Source organism: Vipera berus (genome assembly GCF_964194415.1).
Source record: "Vipera berus genome assembly, chromosome: 8".
In the NCBI taxonomy this organism is placed as follows: domain Eukaryota; kingdom Metazoa; phylum Chordata; class Lepidosauria; order Squamata; family Viperidae; genus Vipera; species Vipera berus.
In genome coordinates, this window is record NC_138211.1 from 7,594,340 (window position 1) to 7,611,362 (window position 17,023).

Consider the following 17,023-nt stretch of genomic DNA (forward strand, 5'->3'; position numbering starts at 1 on the left):
GGTAAAATTTAAGCCATTAGTTTTACCTACCAGGGTTAAGTACCACTTTGGAATGCATCCTTAGGCTGTCCCCTAACTCAGAGTCGCCTGGAATCTTTTCCACACGGATAAATTCACTAAGAAAAAAAAATGCTTACCAGAAATTGCAATAATTCTCCTGTTTCTCCTTTAATCCAGAGTGACTGCTGGGAATGTTTGAATACTTCCAGAAACATTTCACACAACACTGGACTGAATGCAAGAGACGAAGGTCACGTCTGGTGTCCAAAGATGGAAGGTGTAACATAGAATTTGGGAATGTTGAAGAACAGTCAAGATTTATTTGCTTGATCGACATCTGGACCACCATCCTGGATCTCAGGTGGAGGTACAAAATGACCATCTTTATTTCAGCTTTCTTGGGCAGCTGGTTCCTTTTCGGTCTTCTTTGGTATATGGTGGCCTATATCCATAAAGATCTGCCAGAGTTCAGCCCTTCGACAAACCACACACCCTGTGTAGATAATATCAATGGCTTGACCTCAGCTTTCCTCTTCTCCCTGGAGACCCAGGTCACGATTGGCTATGGGTTCAGGTGTGTTACGGAACAGTGCGCCACGGCTATTTTTCTTCTCATCTTCCAATCTATCCTAGGAGTTATCATCAACTCCTTCATGTGTGGGGCCATTTTGGCCAAAATCTCCAGACCTAAAAAGAGAGCAAAAACGATCACCTTTAGCAAAAATGCTGTGATTAGTAAACGAGGTGGGAAACTGTGTCTTCTCATCCGGGTGGCCAACCTCAGGAAAAGCCTGCTGATTGGAAGTCATATCTATGGCAAACTCTTGAAAACCACCATCACCCCGGAAGGGGAGACGATCATCTTGGATCAAGTCAACATCAATTTCATGGTGGATGCTGGCAACGAGAACCTCTTCTTCATCTCCCCCTTGACAATTTACCACGTCATTGACAAGCACAGTCCCTTCTTCCACATGTCAGCGGACACTCTCCTTCAACATGACTTTGAGCTGGTGGTGTTTCTAGACGGGACCGTAGAATCCACCAGTGCAACTTGCCAAGTCCGGACGTCTTACATTGCCGAAGAGGTCCTGTGGGGCTATCGTTTTGCCCCCATTGTTTCTAAGACCAAAGAAGGGAAATACAGGGTGGACTTTCACAACTTCAGCAAAACGGTAGAAGTGGAAACACCACATTGTGCCTTTTGCTTCTACAATGAAAAGGATGCTAAAGCCAAGGCAAAGATGGGATATGACAATCCCGCCTTTGTGTCCCACGAAGTTAGTGAATCCAGTGAGACAAAAATGTGACTTTGTTGTCCTCTGGGACTCGCGTGTGCTTACTTTTTGATGTGCCTGGGAAGTGCCAAGAATACCTAGTTATTTTCTGTTTGGGGAAAAAAAATGAACTGGTTTGTTTGTTGATCATAGCAATCGTAATCCAATCAGAAAAGACTACGAAGTAGCAATTCCCCAAATATCATATAATGTGTCGATAGGACTTACGCTGTAATATTTATTACCGAGGAAAAGATTCTATGTCTTGAGTAATGGGGAGAAAGTGGAAAATTTATTGTTGGCTGCTGGATAAATAAGTGAATTCAGAATTAAATAATTATCATGACAGCACTACTGCGTAAACGTAAATGTTTCCTTATGTGGAAAACTATATTCAGGATGCAGTCACAGTGGATCTTAGCCAATTTTGACTAATTTTTAAAAAATGGAAAGCAGCTCTAGACTTGGTTAGTTCTTGGCTGTGAAATGACAAGAAATGTTCTGGGTTAGATTAAGAAGTTAAAAAAAAATCCGAAGAGGATGGCAATAGCAAATTAATAAAACTACACGGCTGTCTCCTTGAAATCACCAAGAGAAATTCAAGTAAGATTTTACTTTATGATACAAACATACAGAATTTCAAGTGCCCCATATTAAACAGGAGAAAGCAGAGGCTACAGGAAAGGGGAACCTAGGATTAAAATATGGTTTACTTGTATTTCTGGTAAAATGAGCTTAAAGGATTTGGGTCCTTGTCGGTGAGACAAGTGACTCAACAATGATAATTGTAAGACTGGCTCTGATCCTCCTCCTCCTCCTCCTCCTTTTCCTCCTCCTCCTCCTCCTCCTCCTCCTCCTCCTCCTCCTCCTCCTCCTCCTCCTCCTCCCTTCAAATCAGGGTCAATTCCTAGTATATGCCTGGATGCCTGGACAAGTTCTTATATTTTTCTTAGCAAGATTTCAGTAACCACTTTCCATTGCCCACTTCCTAGGGCAGGAAAGAGAGAGAAGAGAGAAAGAAGAGACTGTTATATATGGGGCTTTTAAGAGTTACATTAAGCCGCAGCATAGCTGATACCACCAGGTGGCGCTGTACCAAAACTGCTGAAGCTGCAGCATAGCCGATACCACCAGGTGGTGCTGTACCGAAACTGCTGTGGCCGGTTAGCTTTCAGCAGGAAACTAAGGTTTGAACTGATTGGCTGAGAGCGTACCTGGCCAGGTATATAAAGGTACAGGTAGTCCTATTTCCCCCAGTACAGTTTTCACCCACCATAAAGAGCTGCTCGCTGTACTCCTCGGTCTGGCGTCCTTCCTGCGTTCCTGAACTCACAACACAACAGAGACAGAAGAAAGAGAGAGAGGGGTGGGGTGGGGGTGGGGCTTGCCAAAGTCCAAGCCAGAATTCACAGCCTCCCAGTATCTGGGTGCTTTAACTACTACACCGGACTGTCTCTCTCTTCTTCTATATAATGTCCTGTAATCTGTTTTTCCCTTCCTCCCACGAGGTGACTGATAGATTTGGCCTTCTGAGATTTGGTCAGGATGTAGAAAACAGAGAGACAGGTGTATTCAAAGAAGTGTGGGAAGTGAACAGGATGCAAATGTTCAGAAGGAAGTCAGGAGCTCCCAGGCTGCAACCTGATCTCTGCTACTGACTTTAGTTTTGCGTATTTAATCCACATGTTGCAAAACAACTGGAAAGGCAGCATTCGTTTTGTCTCCTGTGGGTGTTTGCTGCAGCCTTACCGATTAGACTCGTAAATGCCAGTTAAACCCTTTAAAAGAGGATTGAACAAGAAGAAATTTTAACTGACTTTTCTCTATCTATCTATCTATCTATCTATCTATCTATCTATCTATCTATCTATCTATCTATCTATCATCTATTATCTCTATCCATCTCTCTCTCTCTCTCTCTCTCTCTCTCATCTACACACACACACAGAAATGCACAGGTTTTGCAAGTAATCTGCAAATAAAAATAACACAATTTCTCCACTCCCAGACCAAGACAGGAAGAGTGATGGGTATACAGCAATTTAATAAACTCCATCAAAAGAGAGGTTAGTGGTTAATATTTCATACTTGTTTATAATACCACCTTGCAAGATTGAATTGTAGGTTTAATATGTATAGCAACTAGATAGGGGGCACGTGTTCCTCCATTTTTCATGCCTCATGGAAAATATTCCAGGTATCCAAATACACAGTTTCCACCTACAATTTAAGGGCAGTTCAAGTGAATCTACAAACCAAATAGGATTTCTAAAAGAAATCAGCCCATCAAACTAAAGTGCAGAATCAAGTGGGATGCACAATTTAAACAATTTCTCTCTGTGAACATGAACGTCTCTTTCCAAATGGAGTCAGTTGGGATTGTGAAATTGTCCAGGCTTTGTCTGATCTCCACACTCTTGGCTAATATCTCTAAAAGAGTTGTTCTGTGCCATTTATCAATGGTTATTGCTAGTTTCAATATTTAACTGCTAGCACCACCTGGAGGAACATTGTCCATAGGGTCGCGATGGGTCGGACACGACTTCGCAACTAACAACAACAACAAACCACTGAACAAGAAAAGCAGCTTGAAAATATTGCAAAGAATATTTGCAGGCTGACAAAATTAGTCTCTTCTTGCAAGGATCAACTAGAGAGTTTCCTGGCAGAGACTGCCCTCTTCAGGCCCAAACCATAATTTATTCTAACCCCAACTCTAATTTATCTAAATTATGGTAATTTCCTCACTAAACTGTAATAATTTCCTGGACAAAGTATATTAATTTGGGAATAAAATTATAATACATTACAATTTGGGTAATTTTAATAAAATATGATTCCCTGTGATAATTTTGGCAATTATAACAAATGGCGATTATTTCCTGGATAAATTATAATGGATTATGAGGATTTATTGCAAACATTTAGAGGTTAAGTGATAAGAATTTCTTGCACAGATTATTTTATTTATTTTATTTTTATTTTAATCCCATTTATATCCCGCCCTTCTCCGAAGACTCAGGGCGGCTTACAATTTAAGCACAAACCAATGTGCTTAGCAATAGCCTTCATTCTATGTATATGCCTGCTTATTAGGGCTTTCGCCCCCCCCCCCAGCGGCATTATTACAAAGTCAGCTTAATTGCCCCCCACAATCTGGGTCCTCATTTTATCTACCTCGGAAGGATGGAAGGCTGAGTCAACCTTGAGCCTGGTGGGATGCGAACCTGCACTAATTGCAGGCAGCTGGTGTTACTTAAGATTATAGTAGATTGTGAGTCTTTAGCCACTGAAATATCTTTTCCTGTCTTGTCTATGGAGATTCTCAGTCATCCAGATTGTGATTGTCCCAAAGGTGCTTTTTTCAGGAGGCAACTGGACTTTTTTGTTTTTCTCTGAAGACATTTCGCTTCTTATCCAAGAAGCTTCTTCAGCTCTGACTGGATGGTGGGGAATGGAAGGATTTATACTCCTTGCAGACAGCTGGTCATTTGCCTTCTTTTAAAGCAGGGTTCTTCAAACATGGCCCTTTTATGACTTGTGGAATTCAACTCCCAGAATTCCTCAGCCAGGCACTCTGGCTGAGGAATTCTGGGAGTTGAAGTCCACAAGTCATAAAAGGGCCAAGTTTGAAGACTGCTGTTTTAGAGAGTCCTTGAAGCCATTTGGAGGTTTACCCATGTCCTCGGGGACACGTTTGAGACGTGCAAATGTGTATGGGGCCTTCTTGGCTTCAGGATGTTTTCTGCCTTGGGTTCATTCGCTGTGAAGACAGGTGCAGGCTGTTGGCTTTCCCAGTCTTCTTCTGGTATTTCAACTTTCAGAAACTACACTCAACTTTTTCCTTAATTGGTGAGATTTAGATACTTTCCTCCCCTGTCCACCCAGTTAAGGCACCATGGCTGGAAATACACTTCTTCATATGCCAAGCTGTGAACTTTGGCTGTCCACTTCATGCCTGTCTTATTTTAGTCACTTGACTCGTAACGATGCAGTACTGCTTTGAGCTGATTAGAAACCCCAAGAGCTAACTTGAGATCTAAGAATAAACCCAGGATATTTCCATGGAGTTTCTACTGATTGCCATAGCAGGAAGTGCCTGTCAATCCAAAGATGATCTTGGTGGACCAGGATGGGGGAAGATAAGCCTTTACCGAGAAATTCAACATCTCAAGAACTATGAATGGAGCTTCTTTTTTGTAGAGTGGAGGCTGTTTCTGAGCAGAAAGATACCAGTCCCCACTCAGGGCAGAAAAGCTATCAAGGAAATGCAGGATCCATTTAGAAAAGGTCCTGTAGAAAATCTATTTCTGGGCTTGACACCCAAAGCCACGAAGCAAAAGTTCAGTTAGGAGGACAGGAATAAATGTAATCTTCTGAAACAGGCAACCATGCAGTTGCAAGCAACTGCTTCATCCTTCCTTTTGGCTAGAGTATTGCTTTGGGAAGGAGGGGGCAGTAATACTGCCCCCCCTACACAGAGGGGATTAATCTCAAATAAAGTTTAGTATTTAAAAGAATTCAGGGAAAAATCGATATTTTATTTTAAGGAAGTAAAGAGAAAGGTCCTCCTCCTCCTCTCCTCCTCCTCCTCCTCCTCCTCCTCCTCCCCCTGCTCCTCCTCCACCCCACTCCCTCTAGCTGCTGCTTCTTCTTCTTCTTCTTCTTCTTCTTCTTCTTCTTCTTCTTCTTCTTCTTCTTCTTCTTCTTCTTCTTCTTCTTCTTCTTCTTCTTCTTCTTCTTCTTCTTCTTCTTCTTCTCCTCCTCCTCCTCCTCCTCCTCCTCCTCCTCCTCCCAATCCTACTGGGAAGGGAGGAGTGTGGATTTCCCATACCAATCTTGAAATTTAATGGAAGTGTCAAAAGTCAAGAGGCTGTTGAACCAATGTGGTCGCTCTAAGCCAACCTTCAAAAGAAGCAACCAAATAGTATACCCATTTGACTGAAGTTAAGAAATCAATAATTTACCTCAGGTCAGCATGTCACAATTGTTCTTACTTTTCCTTTCGCTACAGGTTACTACAAAACCTTTACTGATTTATTCTGAGACAAGCTTGTATATTCTGATTTATCTTGCTGGCTTCCCAACTTTCAAGGTTTCAGATGAAGTTCTCTCCAAACCAAACCTCCACAAGACTTTGAACTGCAGATCTTAAAGACTTGATGCATGCAAAGCACAGAAAGATATGGGGATCTTGCAAGTGAAAGAAAGAGATGGCTTAATTTTTTTTTACTTGTGATTATTACATTTACTTCTATAGGAACTCTTCAGCTCCACAACCTCACCTATTGTTGAACTGTTTCCCTCAAGATTTAGTGAAGGGAGAGACAATACAAAGGTAAATGAAAGAGACCACAATGGAGTTGAATAGAGGGGAACTCAAGAAATAACGTTTAAAGATATAGAAATCATTTGTTTTCAAATGACCACATGGGGGCGCTCTTGGGTAAAAGAAAGAATGTTAATAGGTTTGTTTCCATGATGAATTGGCCACCAGAGGGAGTTTTACTTTCTTTTAGGAGACAAACTAATAGCATTCCGTGTGTCTGCAAGAGGAATACTAGACCATTCCTGTTTTCAAGAAAGCTTCTCTTTGTTTCAAAAAAGTGGACTATCTCAAATGTAGAACGGCTGCAAACTAGAAAGAACCAATCAGGCACTCTTCTCCCTCTGTCTGCTAAAGAAACAAGGACATAAGCTACTATTTTGATAATACAAATAAACATCCCCGAAGCTGGGGAAAAATGATAGCCCATTCATTCTATTCTGAGAGAGTGGTTGAGAGCATTTCCACACCACCGGTTCTCTCTCTCTCTCTCTCTCTCTCTCTCTCTCTCTCTCTCTCTCTCTCTCTCTCTCTCTCTCTCTCTCTCCTTTCTCTCTCTCTCTCTCTCTCTCTCTCTCTCCTTTCTCTCTCTCTCTCTCTCTCTCTCTCTCTCTCCTTTCTCTCTCTCTCTCTCTCTCTCTCTCTCTTCTTTCTCACTCTTTCTCTCTTCTCTCTCCTCTCTCTCTCTCACTTTCTTCTCACTCTTATCTCCCTCTCTCACTCTTTCTCTTCTTTCTATTTTTCTCTCACTCAATCTTTCTCTTCTCTCTCTTCTTTCTCACTCTTTCTCTCCTCTCCTCTCTCTCTTTCTTCTCACTCTTCTCTCTCTCTCTTCTCTCTCCTCTCTCTCTTTCTCTCTCACTCTCTCCTTTCTATTTGTCATTCACTCACTCTTTCTCTCTTCTTTCTCTTTCTCACTCTTCTCTCTCTCTCTCTCTCTCTCTCTCTCTCTCTCTCTCTCTCTCTCTCTCTCTCTCTCTCTCTCTCTCTCTCTCTCTCTCTCTCTCTCTCTCTCTCTCTCTCTCTCTCTCTCTCTCTCTCTCGCTATCATTCCACTTCAAGGATCAGCAGTTCAGGAAAGAGGAGAAAGATGAAGAAGAGGCCAGATAGTACAACCCCTAAAAAAAAAATCCCACCTTTCTAACTTGAGAAAACTTTCCTCTACAGTCAGAAATCAATTACACCAATTTTCCAACTTTGCTAGTAACAGCACAAGTTTATAATGTCTGTCTGGTTGTCATCTGTCCTAGGCCCGTTGGATGCAGGGTAAACTTTTCTATTGCTACTACAGGTGGAAGAATTGCAGACAAAAGGAAGATCTGCTCAAAGCTATGCAGTGGTTCTATAGCAAGAAGAAGGCATAGAATTGAGTCTAAGATGGAATAAATAGGAAGAAGAAATCAAGAGCTGGGGACCATAGAGAGGCATCCATGAACTGAGTATGCGTGGAAGGTATTTGTTATTGTTTGAGTTTCTTCAACCACATTGACCTAGAACAGTGTTTATGCAACCCTGGCTACTTTCAGCTGGCTGGGGAATTCTGGGAATTGAAGTCCACACATCTCAAAGTTGCTAAGGTTGAGAAACACTGATCTAGACCAAGGGTCTTCAAACTTGGCCTTTTTATGACTTGTGGACTTCAACTCCCAGAATTCCTCAGCCAGAGTGCCTGGCTGAGGAATTCTGGGAGTTGAAGTCTAAAGTCATAAAAGGGCCAAGTTTGAAGACCCCTGGTCTAGGCGATCCTTCTGGTTGGAGAATTAACTTGGGATATTCTGCAGAGGATGGCCCATTTTTTTTTTAAAAAAATACCCTACTAAGTTACAATTAATTAAGAAAGCCTTAATTTTTATACAATATGCTGAGCCATCCTTTCCAAACCATGCCATGATTTTCAAACAAAATGGTGTCAATCAAGTGCATTGTGTGAACTCAGCCGATAGGAAGAAATAAGTGCAATTTATACACTGCACTGTTCCATAATGAAATCTTTTGACTTGGTATGATGTACGAAACCAACCACTGTGTTTCCCATCTCTAGTCACAAATACTTCTGTATCTTTTCGAGTAGCATCACGAATGCAATTAAGTAGCATCCAGGAAGGAGGAAAAAAAAAGCTTGCAAAAAGAAGAAGCCCAACCTGGATGTTTTCCCCATCCGGTTGGCATTCCTGCCAGAATTGTTCAAAGCAGTTAAAGAGGACAAGATAGATCTAATATTTCCTTTCCTGTTCTCTCCTATCTTCATGGGAAGAAGCGTTAAGAACAGCCTTTACATTTCAAAATCCCACAACGGTTAGGATGTTCCTAGCCAGAACTGAGACAGCAGTGGAAAACAATTCCACAGCCCATAAAGATTAGACTACAAACACCACAGGGTCTTGCTGTGGTGTTTGGAAGGGTGAGTGGAAGCCCCCCCCCAAAAAAAGTGCATTGCTTCAAGCATATTCCTTTGATCGGCTGCTGTACTGTAGCTATGGGTTGCGGGAACTTTCTGCCCTGTGTTAAGGAGTAGAGTGGAATTTGCAGCTTTGCTATTGTGAATTGCTCTCCTCCCTTTGTTCTTAGTAATTTTCAATCTTCTAACTTCCCTCCAAGGACAGGGGTGTTAAAGACTTACAGACTGTACATACCTTTATGCATTTACACATGGGAAAAAACCCAGTGAAGTTTATCCGTATGCATAAAATAAAATCCCTGTATGAATTCTTCACTTTAATCAAGGAAAAAACCATTTAGTTCATTATTTTTCACATTATAATTCAGCATAGACTTCAGCTGAACAGGACACTTTAAGGGAAGCAGCTCTTGAAATTTATTCTATCAACTATCTCCTTCCTTCCTTCCTTCCTTCCTTCCTTCCTTCCTTCCTTCCTTCCTCCCTCCCTCCCTCCCTCCCTCCCTCTATTATCTATCTATCTATCTATCTATCTATCTATCTATCTATCTATCTATCTATCTATCTATCTATCTATCTATCTATCTATCTATCATCTATCTATCTATCCGTCCATCTTCTCTCTTTCTATCTCCATCTCTGTCATCTGTGATCTATTATCTCCATCCATCCATTGTATAAATATGAAAGCCATGGAAAAATACCGATAGGAAACTTTTTTTTTAAACAGCTTTATAAATGCCTTGCTTATTTTTCATCAACAGCTATACATTGCAGGAAGTGTTTGAGACAATGTATTTAGCATTATGAAACTTTTATTGCTATTGTGTTAGTTCTTCTTTTTAAAATTACACAGCCAGATTATAAGGTACCACTTGATAACCCTTTGGGAAAGATTTAGCATACTGTGATTACATGTGGAATCAGCATATTGAAGATTTTAATTATGACTGCTGTAAAGACTAATTTTCTTCCCCATCTCAGTTGGGGATCCCCAAACACTCTTATTTCCCCCCCCCCTTGTCAGGTGTATTTATTTATGGACCATAACAGATCATGGCAGATCTTCAAAGAAATTTCCTGCAATTTAAGATTCTGAGAGCATTTTAGAGTCCACAAAGCATCTAATGCTAAGAGCCTCTCTTAGGCTTCGTCCTACTCAACATTTTTTTTCCTTCTTTTGCATATTTTTGGGTTTATTCTCAAATTTAGGTGATAAATATCAATTAAATTAATTGAAAAGGAAACCAAGGTGATATTTTGATTACCTGGAGTAACATGACTATACTGTAGACTTAAGTGGTTCAATTAAGCATTTATTTTCTTCCAGAGAAGTTTGAAAACAGAACTTGGATAGGGTTCAAAATACAAATTTGACCCCTCTTCTCAACGATCATAACCAGATTTCTTTGAGGGTACCTGTGTCAGTTAATCAGTATAGAACCAATAGAGGTTTGTAGTAGATCTTTATTCCAAATTTCTGGATGTAACCATTAGTTCGTTTCCAAATGGTGTCATTAGTTTTCCAACATACACATTGCATGTGTTTCTTTGTTTTTAAGTTTATTTTTTTAGCAAAACAAAAAAACATAATAACAAAACAAAGCTGCAACCCAAATGTACAGATTAAAAAGATGTACAAAGAATTTTTTTTTAAAAAAATGGATTCGATAGTAAAAGAAACAACAACCACAAAACAGCTTTTGTGACCGAGGTCAACTCGTTTTCATTAATACTGTGAGATATTAGGTTAAAAACATAACTTTGCATAATTTATACAGTAAGTTGCCCTCTGACTTTGTTGACCTCTTTGGTAGTGGACTGACAAACGCACAGCGTTTGTGAATCGGTAATGTTTATTTGCAATTCCCCAAACTTTGTTGAAGCTGGTGGAGTTGCTGTCATTTTATATTAGTTCCATTTTGCATTCTTAAGAATATCTGTCCTCAATGCATTATAACTTCCTGTTTTTTTTTCCTGGTGCCTTATGCTTCCAGAGTTAAAGACAAAACCATGTAACTTAATGTACAGTCCTTTCAATGCCCTTAGTTGCTTTAAAATATACATATTTATTTATATTTCATTCTCTTTTTTTTCCAGTTGAGTGAAAAAAGCAAACAACCCAAGCCTTCATTGGCCTTAAAGCAAAAATTCCAGTTGATATCTGCAAAGCAGGTCCTCAAATTTGTGAATTTTCTTCAGCACATCTCAAAACTGGAAAAAAAACACACACGCCGCCCCCACCATGATTTCCCATTAGTTTGGAACAAACATTTCTGTTCTAAGATTCAGAGGTTCTGATCTTTCTTTCTTTTTTCCAAAAAGCTTTTGACTTGACAATGCTTTGTCTACAGTCTTGAGTGATAACCACTGCACAAATGTAATGTAAAGCTGGTCCTATAAATGAGAAAAGCCTTTGAACTAAAATGAAAGGCAGTATACTGGCCCACTGGAGAACTCATTTGCCCTTCTGAGGCAGAAGAAGCAGAGTTAGAAAAATAAAAGGTTTATTCCGATAAAAATTACAATAAAAATAACAATATTAATATCCAGGTGTTTTTTTAAAAAAAGCTTTCTGCCCAACAGTATCAAAAAAAAAGTCCAGAGATTTTCAGGAATGGAAGAAAACAACCAATCAAAACAAGAAAGTTCATCGAAGATAGAAAGCATTTAGTAGTAGCTGCCTAGATGGGAGGGCATGTGAGAATTAGCGTGGCGTGGTACGTTGGGATTTGGATAAATACTTCCAGCAGGAGAAGTCCAGTAGGGTGATGCCGCGCCAAAGAAACTAGAGGAAGTGACAGGCATTGAGGAGGGATGGGGAGGGACGAAGTTCATTTTCTGCTGGTGTGCATGGTACGAAGGCATGTAAGAGAGATCCGAAGGATATTTATACATTGACGATTCAGTAGGGTGAGGCTGAAGTGCTTGAGCGATGCCGTGAAAATCAAATTTGTAAGCATATCGCTTGCCGTGCACTTTGGTCATAATGTTCTTGTCATAGTAATATCGGAGGGCTCGACTCAACTTGTCGTAATTCATGTTGGGTTTGCTTTTGCGTTCTCCCCAGCGCCTGGCCACTTCATCAGGGTCGGTCATCTTGAATTCCCCATTGGTGCCTTCCCACGTGATACAGCTCGCGTTGGAACTGTCTGACAGCAGTTCAAGGAGGAATTGCCATAGTTGAATCTGTCCACTCCCTATGAGAAGAGAGAGAGAGAGAGAGAGAGGGAATCAACTATACCCTTCTCTTCTTGCTGTTACGTCAAAAAGTTATGTCTAACTGGTTAGAGACTGGTTATGTTAGAGACATAGCCTTCACAGTGGTGGCTCCAGAGCTCAATAAAAAGAAGTAAATGCTAAAAAAAAAATTTTAGTTTCTGTTTCACTTATGATGTTGCTATAGCTTATAACCGCCTTCTTTTTTGAATAAATGATAATGCATTTCATTATTGAAAAAAAAAAAATTACACATTTAGTGACCTTATACCGACAGTGAGATAAATGAATTATCTCATGGGGTGGGCTAGGTTTGATTCAGGCGGACTTACCTGGATTGGCTAAACGGCTGCTGGTGGGCCCTAAGATCTGATATGGATCTAAATTGAGAAAGGGACAGAGGTTAGATGTTGGTGAATGTACAGCACAGAGACAGACTAGCCATAAATGCATTTCTAGCTTGAATATTGGGTTACTCCCATTTTCTATATCAGAATTTGTGCTATTATTCCTCAAGCAGAATGGAGAGGGTCAAGGATGAACCTCAACTTTTCTGTACTAGGAACGTGGGAATCTGCTACCCAGACCTTGGGATCTAAAGGGTGGTACTTATAACAGTAGAGTGGTTAGTTTATACTTTAAAATATTCTCAAACCTAGCGAACGAGATAACCCGTATAGATCTATGAAGGAGCATGAAGTCAATTTCTGAGAATGACCAATCTCAAGAATTGTTTGGTTATAGTTTTTTGCAGCTAAAGCTAGTTTTACCAGGTAGTCCTTGAACTGAACTAAAGTGAAATTCTAATAGAAAGAATTGGTAACTGCTCTATTCAGATAACGGTCACAAAGCAATGTGCTCTTCCCCCCCCCTAAAAACAGTAAAATTGTGTACATTCCAGCACTATTACCTGGCTGTGGTCTCTGTTGTTCTCCATTTTTGCTTACATTTTGTGTCCCACCTAGAGGAGGACCTAGCAAAGCAAAGAAGAAAGATTAGGTTAGGAAAAAGAAGGAGCAAGGTACAATAGACACCAAAATAATACGTATGTCCTTTAAATTCAACAATATATATTCCTTCATTCTAAAATGATGTGAAGTTCACTTGAACTCTTACTGCTTTTTCACAATCTCTGTTTTCCAACACATACACACATTATCCTTCAATTGGCATAGAATATGAAACTGGAATCTTTCCAATGTCCAAACTGCAGCAGCAAAAAGTGTCTGTGTGTCTGTGTCTATCTATGTGAATGTGTATATGTGAATAGCAATAGCACTAGCAGTAGCACTTAGATTTATATACCGCTTCATAGTGCTTTACAACACTCTCTGAGTGGTTTACAGAGTCAGCCTATTTCCCCCAACAATCTGGGTCCTCATTTTACCGACCTCGGAAGGATGGAAGGATTGAGTCAACCTTGAACCAATCAGGATTGAACTCCTGGAAGTGGGCAGAGTCAGCCTGCAATACTGCATTCTAACCACTGCGCCACCACAGCTCCATGTTGGAGAGTGGAAGGTAAACCATCAAAGCTTCATGTCATACTGTTAGCAAAGTCTATAATTCTCAAGGTCACTTAGATGATCCCGACCCCTGATGTTGAGAAAAAGTGACAGAAATACTGCAACAACTATGGCAAGTGAGATCGCAGGACTCTCTTTATAGATCTCTAGTGAACTTTTCCATTCTTGAGACAAGTCACAAAACATCCAGAAAAAGAATGAAGTGTCAGTGGAAAGATCTCTATTGCCATTTGATTTTTCCATCAAGACTCGTGTAGACCAGTGTTTTTCTGCCTTGGCAGAAAATGTGTGAACTTCAGATGTGTGAACTTCAACTTCCAGCATTCCATGCTGGCTGAGGAATTCTGGGAATTGAAGTCCATAAAATTGTTGTGGTTGAGAAACCCTGGTGTAGAAGATTAAATTAGCGTGGGGCAATAGAATGAGAACACAATCATTGATACCAACTTCATAACGTTTTCAATTTCAGAACATAACTTCTCCTGAAAACCATCTATTAACCTATCAAGGCAACAAATGTACCACAGTGACTCACTTTTATTGTGGCTGGAATTCAGATTATTACCCCATCCTGATCTTCGAACAGCATCATAGGAGTTATCTAATCATAACCAAAAACAACAAAAGAGAATAATGGTTAATTGGAAATCATGACATTTGATGCTTAACAATAACTGAGAACAACCTATAGGCCAAATGCTATACTTTTGTTAGAAAATCTATAGCAATCTATTTCATACGCCGTTGTTGCCTAGAATTCTGGTAGTTGGTATTGGAGGCATCAAATTGAGGAAAACTGTCATACAGAATGAGGTAACTTAAATATTCATGATGGATTTGGGAATCTTGTACAAATGTGACACAAACTAGAAGATAAAGAGCCTTGGTGGAGCAGTGGGCTGATGCCTCCTTAAGTAACACCAGCTGCCTGCAATTAGTGCAGGTTCGCATCCCACCAGGCTCAAGGTTGACTCAGCCTTCCATCCTTCCAAGGTAGGTAAAATGAGGACCCAGATTGTTGGGGGCAATTAAGCTGACTTTGTAATAATGTCGCTTGGGGGAGTGTGTGAAAGCCCTAACAAGCAGGCATATACATAGAATGAAGGCTACTGCTAAGCTTGTAAGCCGCCCTGAGTCTTCCGAGAAGGGCGGGATATAAATGGAATAAAAATAAATAAATAAATAAATAAACTAGACGACAAGAAGCAGTGGGTGGAAACTGATCAAGGAGAGATCCAACTTAGAACTAAAGAGGAATTTCCTGGCACTTAGAACAATTAATCAGTGGAACAACTTGCCTCCAGCAATTGTGGGTGCTCCAACAATGGAGGTTTTTGAGAAGAGACTGGACAACCGTTTGTCTGAAATGGTAGAGGGCTTCCTGCCTATGAAGTGGGGTGGGCTAGAAGACCTCCAAGGTCCCTTCCAACTCTGTTATGCTGTTTTATTCTGTTAACTCTTGGCAGTAGATGATAGTGAATAGGCTGATGGAGCATATTATTCCAACTTTTCAAAATCATGGAGACAGTGCCAAGTATGATGGTAAGATGACAGATCTTTCAAAAAAAAAAAATAACGTGTCCCAGCAGTTGTTGCTAGCAACAGAAGTACAAGACAGCCATTGTCCTTATGGCTTGCCTGGAGGGTTTTCATTCTTATTTATTTATATTATACACAGCTACCCAATTCAAACATTATGACTTTTGGCAACATGCAAGAAAGACCATGCCTAACAAACGCAACCTAAAAAGTACAACAGAGCTTTAAAAATCAACTACAAGAAATATCAACCAGATTCAACTATACTGCAAGTCATTTGATTGGGAGTTCTTTCAACCTGACTTAAAGGATTAGGGAAAGAATCAATTTTTGATTGCTTTTCTAAAGGCCCTTCTTAGGAGTGCATAATTGGTGTTTTTTTTGAGAATGTTCTAGATTGACATGTGGTTTGATCCATGAAGATTCTCCTCCTGATGTTTTTACCTACATGCGGACCCAATGGTTTTTGAGTACCTCCAAACTAACGATTGAATACATAATTGAATCCAAACAAGAACTCTCTCTCTTTCTCTCTCTCACACACAATTTGTCCATTAAAATCATCATTTTTATCCCCAGATCAGCATTTCTCAACCTTAGCAACCTTAAGAATATGTGGACTTCATTTCCCAGAATTCTGGAAATTGAAGTTGTCACGGTGGAGAAACGCTGCTCTAGACAGCAGATCCAAAGCGTCTTCCTCTAAAATCAATAGCTATTCTGGAATTTATTTTTTATATTACAGAAGATAAGTCCCAAAGAAAATAGGTGAACTAACAGTTTGCTCAGTAGGAAACTTTTTTTTTTTAAAAAGTCAACATTTTCCATAAGCAGACAGCTTAAAGATAGCATTGTATGTGCTGTTTAAGATTAAGCCTCCTCCAGATACATTTGGAGGTTTGGAAGAAAGTCATTTCAATCTCACAAATGGATTGAAGCCAAAAGATTCTATTGTCTTCCCTTTGGGAAAATGACAGAAAATCTTCAGGAAATCCCATGTGTATTTGTGAATTCCATTTGGCCCTGGGGAAAAAAAAATCCCATGTTGTTTTTCTGCTATTAAAGGTTAAACAAAATACAGAGTAAAATCTTCGATGAAATGCCCAGATTAAAAAAAAGGAGAATAGGAGTTCATTTTCTCAATGTACATGCTGAGCTTTTTTTAATTTTTATTTGTTAAAAGTTTCATTTCCTTGGAACTTGAAGAAAAAACATAAAATCTCTACTACAATGAGTTGAGAATTGATGGCATTATTGTAAATATGTAAATAATACATTTGTAAAATCTGGGAAGCTATGTAATATTTGAAGTATAAAGTTGAAGAAAAGAAACCAAGGCACTGGCTGATGTTAGCAATAATGTAAGAATAGATGATAGAACTCCAGAATTTCCAAGCCAACATGATTAGCTGAGGAATTTTGAGAGTTGAAATCCAGGCATCTTAAAATTGCCACAGTTGCGAAATCCTGGAATGGAGAGAGAGAGAGAGAGAGAGAGAGAGAGAGAGAGAGAGAGAGAGAGAGAGAGAGAGGGGGAGGGGTGGGTGTATGGATGGATGATAGATAGATAGATAGATAGATAGATAGATAGATAGATAGATAGATAGATAGATAGATAGATAGATAGATAGATAATGACAGATAGACAGAGGTTTTGCAAGGACACATCTAATCCAGCCTTAGTGAGACACAGTGGTCAAACATATGCACTTAGGATATTGAGAAGCATGGATAGATA

At 39.9% G+C, this 17,023-nt stretch overlaps 2 protein-coding genes across 4 annotated transcripts in view; one reads left to right on the top strand and one right to left on the bottom strand.

Moving 5' to 3' along the window:
* Nucleotides 1-191: 191 nt before the first annotated feature.
* On the top strand, nucleotides 192-1,310 carry KCNJ1 (potassium inwardly rectifying channel subfamily J member 1; the record flags this gene model as incomplete). Its single annotated transcript, XM_081333613.1, has 1 exon — nucleotides 192-1,310. One exon carries the CDS (start codon nucleotides 192-194, stop codon nucleotides 1,308-1,310), a length of 1,119 nt encoding a protein of 372 aa, XP_081189739.1.
* Nucleotides 1,311-9,883: 8,573 nt separating this feature from the next.
* FLI1 (Fli-1 proto-oncogene, ETS transcription factor) overlaps nucleotides 9,884-17,023 on the bottom strand; it is a 91,080-nt gene continuing 83,940 nt past the window's right edge. For all 3 annotated transcript variants that reach the window (XM_081333691.1, XM_081333690.1, XM_081333692.1), the window contains exons 6-9: nucleotides 14,282-14,347; nucleotides 13,131-13,193; nucleotides 12,553-12,600; nucleotides 9,884-12,201 (exon numbers count right to left, since the gene is read on the bottom strand). In XM_081333691.1, the coding sequence (XP_081189817.1) occupies nucleotides 11,672-12,201; nucleotides 12,553-12,600; nucleotides 13,131-13,193; nucleotides 14,282-14,347 (707 nt within the window). In that variant the 3' untranslated portion in view covers nucleotides 9,884-11,671. The remainder of the gene's footprint in view (nucleotides 12,202-12,552; nucleotides 12,601-13,130; nucleotides 13,194-14,281; nucleotides 14,348-17,023) is intronic.